Consider the following 14,898-nt stretch of genomic DNA (forward strand, 5'->3'; position numbering starts at 1 on the left):
AGTTCTCGTAAATTTCTTCCTTGAACCCTCATGGATTCCAACAAATAAATATCTGTAAAGCTGCAACTAAGCTAACTAAATAACTTTAGCACAATTATCTACAAAGGACAGACTTCTTAAAATCCTGTTGTTTAAATAAAAAAAAAGAACAAGACTCTGTCAATAAGGATTCTTTTACACTACGAGATAAAAGTTACTTTAAAAAAAAGGAAACTTAAAAAACAATTTTGACATAAAGCAACTCAAACAAAATATTTAAATAAGATGTAAATCACACATGCTCCTCCATTATTAATTATCCAAAACTGACATAATTAAAGTCTGATAAATATAAAACATTTTTTTTTTCCCATAAGCCTTTCATAGTCTCTCAAAACTTCAAATCTAAGGTCCTCTTCTTCACAATATTCTTCTCAGGCACGGCCGGTCATAATTTAACACATAAATAAGATTATTATAGTTTTTTTTTTCAAAAATTAAATTAAAAAAGGAAGTTGAAAGAGACACACATTCACACAAAGGCACGCATTCAGGGTGACTTCACATAGTTCGCACCACCCTCACACTGTCAAAAGATGCTCAGTGAACTCATTTTAGTCCTGAATAATCAATAGGAATGTTATTATGTCCATTGGAAAATGACTGACTTGTCCCATGCTGAGATCTCTTCACCTGTCTGATGTTGTATGTTCTTTAGATAATGGTTTTAAATGACTGCGTTCTCTCTCCATCCACTCCTCTGTGAAACCCCTTTTGTCAAACATCTGCTGTCCCATACTGGATCTGAAGTGTCTGGGATCCTCAACATTAGGGCTGAGAAGTTCTTGTGTGTGTTTTGGAACTCCTGTGTCCTTTTGTTCACCGAAAGTGGTCTGTAGCAGACTTTAACAATACTTGACCAAGGTTATCTGTGGGAAGAGGAGGTACTTCTTTACACTAAGGGTTGCGGGGGGGTGGTACAAGCTACCCAGCCATGTTGCCAAAACTGAAGCACAGGGTTCCATCAAAGGAAAGGATGGACAAGATCCTTGTACCAATAGTTACCTGGCATCCAAATAAGTTAAAGGGGCTAAATGGCTCTCAATTCTTATCTTTCTTTTGCTCTTACACTTACACAGAAGGCTTGAACTGTATGTATTTTCTGGGGGGTGGGGAGTTCATCGCTGATGAAGGCAGAAGCAGATGCAATAGTTTCATGGACGTCCAGGACAAAAGACAGCTGAAGTGGACTAGGTTGCAAGTGTTGCCCCAGTGAATTTCACAGAGCACAGAGTCTGATGTCCTATCTTACCGCCATGACACCTTATATGGGGGAAATCCTCTCATCCAGCATCACAGTCTCATGGCACAGGACAGAGACGAGAGGACTTCCCGGCTGAGGGGGGAGATTTTCACAGGGAGCGGTACTCCAGAACGTTCCCGCAGCCGCCTTTTTCCCTGAACAAAAATGGCCGTGAGCTTTGTTCAGAGTCTATAACATATTTCTGAGTTGCTTTCACAGAAGTATGTTTTTAATTTACTCCGAGGTTACTTAATTAGAAAGCTGTTCCTAATAACACCAGCATTAAAAGACTGCGTGAGCTCTGTCAGCCCCAGGGGCCCGTGAGCCCCCACTGCGATGTGTGAAGGCGTTGCTGGTGAGTGAGTGAGTGGGAAATGTGGGGCTTCTTTGGTCGTGTTTGGCGGGGATGTTGGCTGGACAGCGTAACCTGAGCCTTGCCGGGGGAACAGCGTGTCACTCTCGTCGGCCCAGTTTCTCTCGGAGCGCCAGTCCGGGCCGGTAAACAAAGCACGGGCTGGAGAGGGCGACAGACGGGCTGCCTGTTTCTCTGTGTGGACTCTGGCTTGCTCGGTACACGTCCTTCAACGTAACTTTGGTTTTAGTATGAAAAGTCGAACTCCCTCACTGGCGCCAGACCTGGTGCGCCGAGCGGGCTCAGATCTCCAGGAGGCCGGTCCCGGGCTCGGAGCCGTTCCCCGCCGCCGCGCTCTTCTCCTCCCCGTTGGCCACTCCGGGCTCGGCCACGCCGTTGGCGGGGGGGGAGGTGCCCCCGCTGGGCTCCTCCCGCTCAGCCTCGCCCTCCCCGCCGGCCTTGCCCGGCAGCGCGCCCTCGGCGTGGGTCTTCTGGTGCTTGCTGAGGTGGTCGCTGCGGGTGAAGCGCTTGTTGCAGAGCAGGCAGGTGAACTTCTTCTCCCGCGTGTGGGTGCGCACGTGGCGCTCCAGCTCGTCGGAGCGCGTGAAGCGCTTGCCGCAGAAGAGCCAGTTGCAGACGAAGGGGCGCTCGCCCGTGTGCCAGCGCAGGTGGGCCTTGAGGTGCGAGGCCTTGCCGTAGACCTTGCCGCAGCCGGGAATGTGGCAGCTGTGCACGGGCTTCTTGCGGAGGCTGGCGGCCGAGGCCCCCAGCCGCTCCAGCTCCTGGCAGTTGGGGCAGTCGCAGGAGGAGCGGCCCGGGGCGGCGCCCCCGTACCCCGACCCCCGCGTCGGCTTCAGCCCCATGGGGTTCTCCATCAGCGAGCCGCTGGGCACGGGCTTCGGTTTGTACATGTCCTGGGGGAGCATGTGCTGGCCGGAGGGCAGCAGGTGAGACGACGTGCCCAGGCCCACGGCGGGGTACGGCGCGGGGTTCAGGGAGGTGAACTCGGACGTGTAGCTGGGGAGCTGGGGGCTCAGCGAGGCCTGCGGGGGGACGGGCTGCAGGGAGGCCTGCAGACCCTCTGGCTGGGTCTGGGCGGCGCTCAGCCAGTTGGTGTTGGGGTGCACGTCCCACCAGGAGGAGGTGGCGTTGGCGGGGGCGGTCGTGATGCCCGGGTGGATGCCGGCTTTGTACCAGGAGCCGTAAGGGTGGGCCATGTCCAGGGAGGTGTACACGCTGGTGAGGCAGTCGGCCGAGGCGTGGGCTTTGGACGCCAGGAGGGAGGGGTCCTGAGAGCCGGAGGAGGCCTGGAAGGAGTGGGAGAAGGGGTTGTAATCGGCCCCGTAGCCGCCGGAGGGCGGGGGGCTGCCGGAGGGGGTCAGGAGCCCGTTGCCTGTGCTGAAGGAGCCCGAGTAGGAGTCTCCCATCCCGTCGGAGCCGCGGCTGTTCTTGGGGGGCTGGAGGTCGGAGCTGAGGCTGTACGCTTTCTTGCCCGGAGCGTTATTTCCCGTTTTCCCCGGAGTGGCCGAATCCCTGACCGGACTGGAGCTCCCGAACTTGTTGCAGGTAGCGGTTAACATGGCCAGGGGGCTGGATCCGTAGCGAGCTTCCTCCTGCGATGAACAACAAAGAGGATGATTCAGATGAGGCGGCGCGCTGTGGTCAGTCAGATTGCTGTGACATTACGAAACCTTACCCAGCGGCGGACACCTACTGCGCCACCTGGAGCCCATACCGGTTTGCGCTACAGTGCTTGCTGCCTGCATCTTACCCTAAGTGGAGCAATTCCCTGCCCAAAATAACCCCGCCATTCTCAGCCCTGCCTGAGCTTCCAGGAACCCTGATTAGTTCAGAGTGAGTCTTTAACCAGCGCCTGTTTATTTTGTGGGTTTCTTCATGGGTCCTGTTCCCTTTCATTTCCCCCTCGCAAGCCGATAAACACAATTAAGCCGGATCTGCTTTGTGCAGCGTTTCCGTACTGTCCTAGTTTAGGTGACGCCACTGTAAGTGCCTCAGATTGGAGGAGCAGCAGTCAAGGCGCAGAAAGCAGGGTAATGACAGACCAGTTATTGCAAGTCGGGAGTTTATCGGCGATGCCACGTCTGGAGCAATCAGCCTTTTCCACTGACGTTCCTGTTGTCATCGAAAACCGATCCGATATTGGAGATTTCTGGTTCAGCCAGTAGATCTGACTGTCCAGAAATGTACAATTTGCATGCGCGGTGAGGACGGGGTTGTTATACTCTCACAATTCGATTTTGAGGAAACTTCAAGGTTATGCTGCCCTGCAAAGTTTTTTTTTACTGGTTTTTGTTAATCAACGGTTGGATTGGTAGTTCATTTTGTTTTTCGTGATAATGGAACCAGACAGGTTTTCGAGACCGTAACTGCACTGCAATGCATGTTTTAGGTATTCCTCCAGTTTGCGTTACAGACAGGAGGTTCCCAGAATGGCTCAGAGAGTAATGCCAGCTGTTCGGAGTGTAGGGTAGACATGGCCAGCTCACAGCTATGAGTCAAGCATGTAATTTTGTTTTTACTGACATATCGGCTTGAAGCTTCCCAGTGTCCTTGAAAATATGTATTTTTAGGGCTGCTGCTAAAGAAAAATAGCTTATGCGCCCACACAGTGTCCCCGGGCAGCATTGTGTTTGTTCGGATGGTTGAGCTCTCTTCACAGTTCACAGTTACATTATCAGAAACACACCTTCCTAGGTTTTTCTGGTTGGCAGATATAGGGACAGAGTTCAAACCGGACCTTTTCTGTACTGGCGGTCTGCCAGTTTGCTGTTGAGGTTTACGAATGGTTGGCAACGCTGTGCCAGTGTTGGGGTGCGGCTGGGGCAGCCCCCCGTGTCACCATGAGCCTCCTGAGCTGAGCAGAGCCTCACCTGGCCATGGGCGCTGTGGGGCAGAGCTCACTCTGGACACACATGTGACGGAGACTCTATACTTTAAGAAGATGCTGTCCTTTGGATGAGACGTAAAACCGAGGTCCTGACTCTCTGTGGTCATTAAAAGTCTCAGGACGTTTCTCGAAAAGAGTAGGGGTGTGACCCCGGCATCCTGGCCAAACTTCCCATTGGCCCTTACCAATCATGGCCTCCTAATAACATCACTGATCTGGCTTCATCACTCTGTTCCCTCCCCACTGAGAGCTGGTGTGTGGTGAGAGTACTGGAGCACCAGGTGGGGCTGCACACTGGTGGAGGTGGAAGAGAGTCGCCATTACCTATAAAGAGCTTTGAGTGGAGCGTCCATTAAAGTATTATTAGTAGTAGTAGTAGTAGTAGTAGTAGTAGTAGTAGTAGTATTACATGTGCGCAGTCATGCCTTGCTGGCCGCAGTGGTCAGGGGCGCATTGACTACCCGTCGATAAGTCCAGAGCAATGGAAGAATAATCACTAACTCACTAGTTAGTGTGAGTTGTATGTGTCTAAACTAAAGTGTTTGCTTCATTGCATTCGCTTAATGCTTTCAGAGTGTGGCGCCCTAAATTAAAACGGGGGCACCAAAACGCTGAGCAAAGATAAGAGCTCAGGCCAGGCCTGATGAAAGAAGGAATAAAACCATTGCTCCAGTGTGGCACCGGTTATCTAGTAAAATGGTATTTTCCGCGAGATGGGCTAAAAAAGAAAGCCAACAGGCCTGCAGCCGTGCAACGCTGCAATCCGAGCCCCCTCTCCTCCTAACGCCCGGTGAGCTGGTTTTAATTGTCGTCATTGTGCTGCGCTGAGAACAATGCCAGAGGCCAGCGCCTCCGTTATCATGACATCTCCAGTGGAGCTGTCAAGTGTTGCCAGGTCACATGCTCACAACAGTATATTGTTCTAAAACAGCGTCCGTCCGCCCAGTACAGTTTCATACCCGGGTCCCGTCGGCCAAATGAAATAAATATCGGCACTGAAGCAGTGAGCCAGCAATACCAGAGGCAAGGCATGTGTTTGTTTTGAATTGTCAGTTGACAATAACCACTAATTACAAGCTGGGGTACTGAAAGACTTTGCAAAGGCTGTGACACATTTCAGGGGATTTTTTGTGTTATAATACTTACAGCCCTAAGTGCATTAATGACTCACAAATGCAGTATGCATGCCCAGTGTCCTTCAGCTGTTGACAACTGCCACACTTGTTGTCATGCACAGCCAGTTCATTTACAATGAAAGGCATGTGGATTGGGTTCTGTAGAGCAGGCATCACAGAGGAACCCTACTGCTGTGTGCGTGCACGCTGAACTACAGAACCTTTTCAAAACGTGTCCGTGTTCTTGTCTTTTGGGCGCTTTATGTTTAAATCAAACTTCATTTCAAGTTCATCGGGAACCCACATTCTTCACTCTGCCAGTTTGAACTTTCTCCAAAGTTTGAGCAATTAAAGGAGCATTTTAACTTTTAAGGAAAGAAAGCATCTCTTGATTTGCTTTGTTTTTAAAAATTGGATGTTTGGCAATGCACGGACTTAATGCTCGCTATCTCACAGGAATGTTAAATCATGGAAAATTGTCCTCATTGCAACGCCAGCAAGACAGACCCCCTTGTACAGAAGAGATAAACATTGTGTGGCAGACTGTGGTGGGCAGCTCTAAACCTCATACAGCCAGCTCAGAAGTACACTGCCTGTCTGCCCATCCCAGATGGATGGATGGATGAAAATGCTTGCAGAATGATGACTGGCAATGACAGGCCATTGCTATTGCTCACTGCTATAATGTGCGCTGGCTGCGAGTCAGTTCAGTGCCTTCTCTGGCTAACAGGAAACTTTCAACGCAGGCTGGCTTCCGTGAGGCTGCTTTCCCATGCCAGTTTTTAATTAAACTCGTTACAATAAAAAAAAAACAATGCAAACAGCGCGTTCTAATTGAACTCCTCCTGCCGCAATCATCTTTTAGTTCTAATAAAACAGAAACACAAGGAACTGTTAGTCGTTAAATTAATCAAAACCACAATGACTTCAATGGAGCCTGACCCCCCCCCAAATCCCAAATCTCAACACATTCAACAAAGCTCAGCTGAAGACTAGCGTGATGTTTATGTCTTACAAGAACACTGGAGTCAGGCAGCTATGCCTTTTTTTCTTCAGTTTGGATTTCTGCAGTGATGCCTCACTAATGATGCCAATCTGGGCACCAGCGGGTAGCAGTGTTACGTTTTGTGTAGCATTTCAGCAGGGTGAGTTGTGCGACTGGGTGTCCAGGAATAAAAAGCGCCCGCACAATTCCATTTGGAGAAGCAGTTGTGGATTTCTTTTGACCCCAGTTGCTTTAAAAGTGTTTCTAGGAAATCATTAAAACCCTGATTAAAACTAACCTCAGAATGATCTCGCTTCAGCAGATACCTGTGGAATTGTACAAATATTCAGCCTGTCGACAGAAGGCTGGGGGAAACCAGGGTTTTGTCATTTCTTCTGTCATTTGTCCTTAAACTATCAATAAAGATGATGGGGATACTGATGATAAGCTACTGAAATTAATGCAATTCTCAAAGGGGATGAAATAACCTCAGGTGAACTGATAACACTATTCAAGTTAGCAGCTAATCTGGTAACTGAACAGTTTTATTCAAGTAGTTAGCTGCGTCAACGTGCATAGGCTGAAAAGGAAGAAGTTAGGTTTATTCCACCCTGAAAGGAAATAGAAAACGTTGTGGCTCTTTTCTCTTCAGCGTGGAATAAACCTGTACCTGCTCCTTTGTGGTTTATACGAAGTGACTTGCTCACTTACAGACAGCACCCTATCTGCACAGCTGGTGTTTCACTGTAGGAACGCGGGAGAAGTACCTTTCTCAAGATTGAAACTCTATAGTCTCGCCGAAGATTTGAACCCACAACTTTCTAGTTACAAGTCCCTACACCCAACCGCTACTCCAAACGTTCATCGTTTTATTTTCCGCTAGCCCCTCTAACTCAGAATGTGCTCAAGATACAGTACGTGAGCCCCATTTCCCAAACTTACAGAAGTAACCGAGGACTGAACCTATACTAAACCCATCCAGGATCTGTTTTCTCATGTAGAAAAACACAACTCCCACAAAATTCAGTTACTAGCCGTTTGCTAATACTAAGAGTGCTGTAAAGTGCCCTCTAAAAGTCGTCCAATGTTTTCATCCTCATAAGACGTACCCCCTCCGGAAAGTAACGTGTAAAACTAAATGAAAATATGACCGAAAGTACCGTACAGATTGTACCGGCCTTGCTAATGCGATCTACTGTGACTTTGTGAATGCCATAAATTATAAAATGAAATGCACACTGCGTTTCCGCGCAGAAGGACACGGATTGTAAATTTAACAGTGTGACCTCCAAACTCCCCAAAATAAAGTTTCGTAGTAACGCGTTGTCATCACTCAGACAAAGTATACAAAATCCAAACGCCGTCGATGCTATCGCTGGTTGTACAGCTCTGCCTCGCAAGCGTTCTCTTATGTTATAATGTGAAAATGTTTGTCCTTTGGCTAACATCCAGTTCACCACTTCCAGTTTTAGATTTTATTAGAAGATTCCTATAGATTAGGAAGCCTAAAACATCCCTAGGAGCTCAGACAGCTCACTGATATAAAAAAACACACACAAAATCTGCTTTGATGGTAAACTTCATTTCGGTTTTCAACTAGTTTTCACGGAAATCTTCAATGTGTCGCGTTGCAGCTCAATTGTGTTATTAACTGGGAATGTTACACCTAAGTAAGCAGGAGTTGTCTGCATAATGAGAATATGACCATGCAGATGTTTTCGCGTCAAAATCTCTATCATTCCTAATTAATAAAACGGCAAGAAAAAACACCCAAGACACTGAAACTGAGTATTATAGATAAGAAACTTGAAACGGATGACCTTGTTTTGAGTTAAGGCTCAGTTGCTGATTAAATCTGACCATCGTACATTTTCTGAATCTGAATTAACCTGAATTCGTTCAAGCATAGCACTAAACCCCATGAAAAGATTGTTATCGCTTCAGCATCGTTCATGACCAGAATTATTCAATACAAAGAAATATTTAGCTCAGCCTAAAACAATAAAGCTCTTCTACCCGTCACCCCATTCAAAGCCTTATCAGAACATCCAATCTCATTGTAGCGGCAGAGAGACCCAGCAAGACGTCTCTCTCGATAGCGAACAACGCGATGCTTCTCTGTGCACAGTCTAGATTAGTTTCTCAGCCGTACAGAACTTCTTAAAAACAGTAGAAAAACAGCAGAAGTAGAAAAAGAACCTTACAGACAAGCGCAGACACCTGGAAGCGAGTGAAAGTGGCCCACAGTCTCTATCCGACACGCCCTCTGTCCCTTCACACAGGCCGGGGCGGCGTGACCGTCCGAGTCAGGAGAAAGGCATTTTAGTGTTTCCGAGCGCTCGACTGCTCATCCTGGACCGAAAGAGCTGGCCGAAAGACCGATTACTCATAACACTGTGTTTTTCCAGTCACCGAGTCATATACTGCATATACATATATTCAGCATTTTCTTTTTCTCTGTCGAGCATGATCTCAAAGCGCTTTTTAACGGGTCACTATCCTGCACGACGCCGACCAGAGCAACGACAGAAAAAGACAAGGACGTTTTGCAAAAGACCAAAGGCTATTAGGACCAACCAGGTTGTTTGCATTTCAGCAGATAAGTGCTAGGAGGATCTCCCCATTCGTTTTTTGGAAGACGCCGGGATATCAACTTTAACAACATGCAGGGGTCTGCAGCTTGTTCCAAACCCCCACAACCCTTTGTGTAAAGGAACCTCCCCTGTTCTGATAGGAGGGTCTCATCCAAATATTTATTGGAAGACACCAGGATGTCAGCTTCAACTTCAGCTTAGTAGCCACCAATAGGACTAGGTAGCCTGTTCCTCATGTTTTGCATTTGAAAAGTGCTTCTTCGTAAAGGGATGTGTGGGAAGGTGAATGTAAATCACTATTTAGTTGTGAATTTAATCTTTCTCGTTAAATAGACGTCACGGCACATACTGAAACCCTAACATTTCCGGGCCTTTTTTGGAACCCGTTCATTAAACATTTAAATAATCCAAGACATTTACAGCTGTGTTTTCGTCACGCGAAAATGCGTCGGAATTTTAAGGCGCCGCAAAGGAAAAAAATCGCAATGCTTATTTTATAACTTTGACAGGCATGACAATATTTTTTTTAATTTAATTTGAATGTAGGCTATACTGTAGTTGAGTCGTAACTTTAGTGTGACCGGGCCCCTGTGCCTTATTCTTACTCTAATTTCGGGATATTTTAAGAATAAGAAGAATACGTCTCTGAAACTAAAGTAAAGTTGTTAAATGCAAAAATGACATTCACGCAGCCACTGGCTGAGGTGTGTTTCCGTCTCCCCAGCCACCCTGTCCTGGAGGAAAGCGGTTAGAAAATGGATGGATTAATCGATGGATGAGCTAAGTTTGTGATTCGATTTACGACGCGTGTATAATTTTATGATATTTGAAAAGCTTACACCCCCCGAGACATTTTCGCCAGGAGAGCGGATGTGTAAGAGTTTGTTCGGAAGGCGTTTATAACGCGTCTGCCGTTCAGAACTGCAGGCCCACACGATGTAAGCCACGCTGTTGGGCTCTTTTCTGTCTGGCTGTTTTTAGCTTTGAAAGTTGTCCGCTCCAGTGCCAAGCTTTAGGTTAGCCTTTAAAGCTGTGATGTATTAAAAGGCTATATTACGCATCTTTATAAATAGCTCTTAATCACCGAAATACCCCGTGGAGCAGAGCTTAGAAAACCTCATTCTGCCTCCACCATGATCTCTCCACTTCTGATCCTGCGGTTAGCGTGACGTATCCTACCGCTTTAGCTCCGTTTCCAGGTTAATTGCTCGCCATTAAAAAGCTAAACGGCGGGGTTTAAGTTGTCAGTAATGCTTGTCTTTAAAGCCCTTTTCCGCGTGCGGTTAGCTAGTTCTTTTGCGCTTAGGAAATGTGCTTCTGCAATTACAGAAATGTCTGTCTCCCCTCTCCCGTCGTGCCCTTCAGCTCCCTGCGGATAATGTTGTATTTACTTGCGTTTGCTTGGAGTCGTTTTTATACGTTTTGTTTTATGATCCGACGAGTTTAAATCCTACCGGATCCTTTTTTCTCTCCCGTTTCTGAAAGTTTTAAGCTGAAAAGAAAAGATCTTTAATTTCTTGGACATTGGTAGATCCCCCCCCTCCCCACACCTCTAAAGCAAACACGAAGGAAAAGGCGCTGTTTTGGGCTTCGACTGTGGACTTTCTCTGCTTTGTCTCATCGCGCGGCCGGGAAGGAACGTTTGTTCGGGTTCTGTCACCTGTTAGGGATCAAAGCTGCGTCACGCCCGTCCACGAACCCTGCAGATAATGCTCTGAGAAAATTAGATTTTTGTATAAGCAAATGCACGTGTTTTTGTTTATGTAAAACCGTTTTTAAGGCAAGACGTCTTTTTTTGTATCTGGTATTTCTGTCGGATGGAATGCCCGCGAGTTAGAAAAGACAGAAATAAACAAGGTGGACGCATTTAAAGAAATAAACAACCCTCTTGCCGGACAAGCCTTCTTCCTGTGCCCTGGACAGTCGAGAGTTTTCGTTGTTATTCCTAGCTAATTCTGAATTAACAGGCTCCTCATGTGCAGAAACCTATGTTGTTCGCCTCTGGGAATTTCGTGGAAGCCTTATCGTGGTCAAATCCTTTAAGTAGTAAAATGTGTAGGCTCTTACCCACCCACAACACAGGATGTCCCGATGGTTCGAATTTAGATACTTTGTTAAGGCCTCTAGGTGTTCGATTTGCAAAATCATCAATTTATCGCATCATCAAGTTTCAGATTGAATACAAAGCAACTGTCAGCAAACTTTTATAGACATAGGCTGGTGTATATGCTGTATCATGTACATAAACTTTTGGGGTGGCATTTTACGTATTGCTTTTCAAGTCTGCGTGGTTAAAACTAAAAAAAAAAACATTACTAAACTTAAAAAATAGCATTACTATTCACTACAGAATTCCTAAAACCTCTGATCAACAAGAACAGGCTCGAGAAAATAGTTTCAAATATACGTTTACACTCCAAAGAAAACTGGAAAAAACAATTTACTTTCCGAACAAAAGAACACACGTTGTGTGTTTTTAACAGAACTAGAATTTGTCCTGACTTAATCTCGTGTTTAGAAAAAAAAATTGTTCAAATCAAAATGCTGTTGTCCTAGTTTGAAAACCAAATTGTTGGGCTCAACACACTTTTTCAGTGTGGTGGAAGAGGAACTAAAATATTATTGGTTTTAAACACACGACTATTAAAACATGTAAATCTTTGCGGTTTGCTGCTTTTAAACCTTATGATTGAAACTGTAACCTGCCAGTTAGAGTTACACAGATGGACTTTAAAGTTCATTGTTCAGCCTCTTTTGTTGTTCTTTTGTTTTCATTGCCTTTATGTAAACAAACCTTTTATTTATACAAATAAATGACTTTAAAAACTATTTTTCAAATTACAGAACAAATACGAGCTTATCGTGCTCCCTGTAGCTCAGTTCATCTTAATTTCTGTAGTGAAATTTCCCAAATGAGTCCATAAATATGAACATTGAACAAACCCCATTAGCAGGTCAAGAATATTTGTTTCTTGTCTTAAAAAGTTCAAAAGCATTGCGTGACCCAAAACGAACACCTCCAAATTACAGCAAGCAAATTAATATGAAAACAAAATATCTAAGCGTTGTATATCGTTCTCCCTGTCCAGAAATAATTTGTTAGCGCAGGAAACGTCTCCAGTCATATATGTCTTCATTCCCGTTGTGTGACACAAAGCCTGTAAGCTGAAGCGTAATGTATTGCAAATTGCTTACTTGAAAAGACCCTTAAATATCAACAGTATTTAGCCCGAGGCATAACCGTGCTTCTCTTTCTTTGAATCTTTAAAGTGAAGGGGGAAAAATAATCACAGCCATTACTGACTGCTCGTATAATCTTTGCAAAGCATCCCCAATTTATTTTTCCAAATTAATGCTGGACGGATATTCACATTCACTGCTCCGGGGCAGGCGCGTGGTAGGGGGTCGCTAATAAGGACACACATTGCTGCTCAAAGCGCGCGCACGGGCTTTGATTCCTCTGCCAGGTGGGGGTCTGTCCGCGGAAAAAGATCGTGGCCCTTCCTGCGCTGTCCAGTCGGTGGACACGCCTGCTTTTGGGCCATATCGTCGACCCGGGGACTTCAAGTGAAGTAGAAAAGGAGTTTGTCCCTTTTCGTCCGTGTTTATGAGATCAGGCCAGTCCCGCGAATGCGCGCTAGCGTTAAGAAAGCAATCGACACAGAACATGAGTAAACTTTTCTACGCCTGGTTGGCAGGAGTGTCCCTAGTCCTCTTTTCTCAGAGAACGTAATGTGTTCAGTGAACCTCGTCATCACCTTAACATCGCTAAAAAAAAAAGAAAATCGTAAGAACGAAATATATTGAGCATAGTAACTCAAAACGCTGAACACGGGTTCGGACTCCAGTCACAATTTTCTTCTACACGAAAAGTGAGCAGCAGCACGTCGCGGTTTACCTAATAGACGCTGTTTGTGATTAAGTTGTTTAATGGCTTAAGTGGAGGTTTTACTACAAAGCTAAGCGAATTTACAGAAAAGGCGTCTACAGCCCTTTATCTGTGACCAGGTGGGCTGTTCACTTGTTAATGCTCCGCTGTTAGCTGCTGCGGCGTTATCAGCGCGGATCGCTCAACTTCAAGTGGCCCTTCGTTTCTACAACACTCGGGGTAACTAACGCTGCTTCTCCGCCTCGGGTAAAATTGATCATCGCGCACTCAAATCGAAAGCTGTAGCTACGTCATTGCAGTTTCGTTAGAAGACCTGGTCACTCAGATACCGCCCGGAGACGCCTGGGGTTCCTCTGTTGACGGGGGGTATCCGAGCGGCACGTTGTGGTGTCGGGGCACGGTCTCGTCGCGTTTCATCGCATCGTTTGGCGCAGGAGGTCTGCGCGCAATCGGCTTTTTTTAATTGAGTCTTTGCCGAGCTGTAACGAATATATCACCTCTGCAGATCCACGGCAAGCCTAGCCAGTTGGTCGAAAAAAAGGCTTTTAATTGAAGACAGTCAGGCAGCTCGGACAAAACTACTAATACTTCTCACGCCAAGAGATGATATGTTCTGTTTACTCCTATAGCAGGATCCGATGTTAACGCGATTATTTACACACACAAACGCCAAAACTGTTTTTAAAAACCTCTGCTTGAGCCAGATATTATCCGCGAGTCCCTAGTCTGAAGAGACAACTGAAATCGTTATGAATTCAAACGGGAAAGAAAACGGATATAGCTCTAGTATACAGCTTACCTCAAACAAACAAGAGCTCAGGTAAAAAAAAAACACCCAATATGTTTTAAAAAAGAATATCAGACTTACTGAACGTGAAAACAAATGTACACCGCAAAACATGTTAAATACACGAAAGGATTTGTCCGTACCTCTAACATCGACGCTGCCATCCCTGAGATAAATCCCAGCTCTTTTTTTGTAAAAAAAAAGTGGGCTGTTAGTCTCTTCTGCAGAAACAGTCCCAGGACCTTTGGTGTAGCTACTGCAGGAGCGCGGAGACTTGAAGAGGGACGCAGGACCCGCCTTCTAATTGCGGGGTCTGCTGCCTTTGAAGCACCGCCAGGAGCCAATCGGACAGAGAGAACGAAACTCCGCGGCTTAGATTCACTGCTCCATCCCCCTGGGGGTTCAAGGAAGGACGGAAACCCAGGAGAAGGGGGAAAAATGAGGGACGCGGTTGCAAATAGGAGTCGCTAGCAGTGAGGGGAAGGGAAACGTTTCCAGTGCGCGAAGACAAGAGGCGACGCGCCGGGCGGTGCGGGGAGGCGAGACCCGCCAGCGCCTTCAACCGGCGGGGGCAGCCTGTCAGACAGCACCGGGGGTCACGGGGCGCAGAGCCGAGGCTTGGGGGTTCATGCTGCTGCCCCCAGTCGTTCACGTGTATTACTTATTCGGCAGGACAGCCGTTTACCCAGGCTGCGTCTTGGACCGTCTAGAGCCCGAAGTGTGACCTTGTCGTCTTTTTTTGGTTGTTGTTGAGAAAAACAGTTTTACTTTGAAACCACCACTGTTACGAGTGACACAGAACATCTGCCCGTCTGTCCAAATAATCCAAAAAAGTGACACACAAAATGGATCTCGGTGACGAAGCGTATGTTCACAGCCTAAACCTATTAGGTCTGCGAGGACCTGCATTTCGACCCTCATCTCTTTCCTGCACAAGTCCCGCAACAGTCTAATAAATTATTCCTATTACACCCAGACAGCAGTGG

The 14,898-nt window shown here is 46.5% G+C and overlaps 2 protein-coding genes across 2 annotated transcripts in view; one reads left to right on the forward strand and one right to left on the reverse strand.

The window, feature by feature from the left end:
• LOC148841469 (pleckstrin homology domain-containing family A member 3-like) overlaps positions 1 to 14,898 on the forward strand; it is a 61,519-nt gene that overhangs the window by 24,998 nt on the left and 21,623 nt on the right. The gene's annotated exons all lie outside the window — the stretch shown is intronic.
• On the reverse strand, positions 1,937 to 14,109 carry sp7 (Sp7 transcription factor). Its single transcript, XM_088916353.1, has 2 exons — positions 14,056 to 14,109; positions 1,937 to 3,247 (listed from the first exon to the last, which is right to left on the reverse strand). Exons 1-2 carry the CDS (start codon positions 14,074 to 14,076, stop codon positions 1,937 to 1,939), a joined length of 1,332 nt encoding a protein of 443 aa, XP_088772479.1. The 5' UTR covers positions 14,077 to 14,109.

This window comes from Atractosteus spatula, chromosome 1 (assembly GCF_055471065.1).
Source record: "Atractosteus spatula isolate fAtrSpa1 chromosome 1, fAtrSpa1.hap1, whole genome shotgun sequence".
Lineage (NCBI taxonomy): Eukaryota > Metazoa > Chordata > Actinopteri > Semionotiformes > Lepisosteidae > Atractosteus > Atractosteus spatula.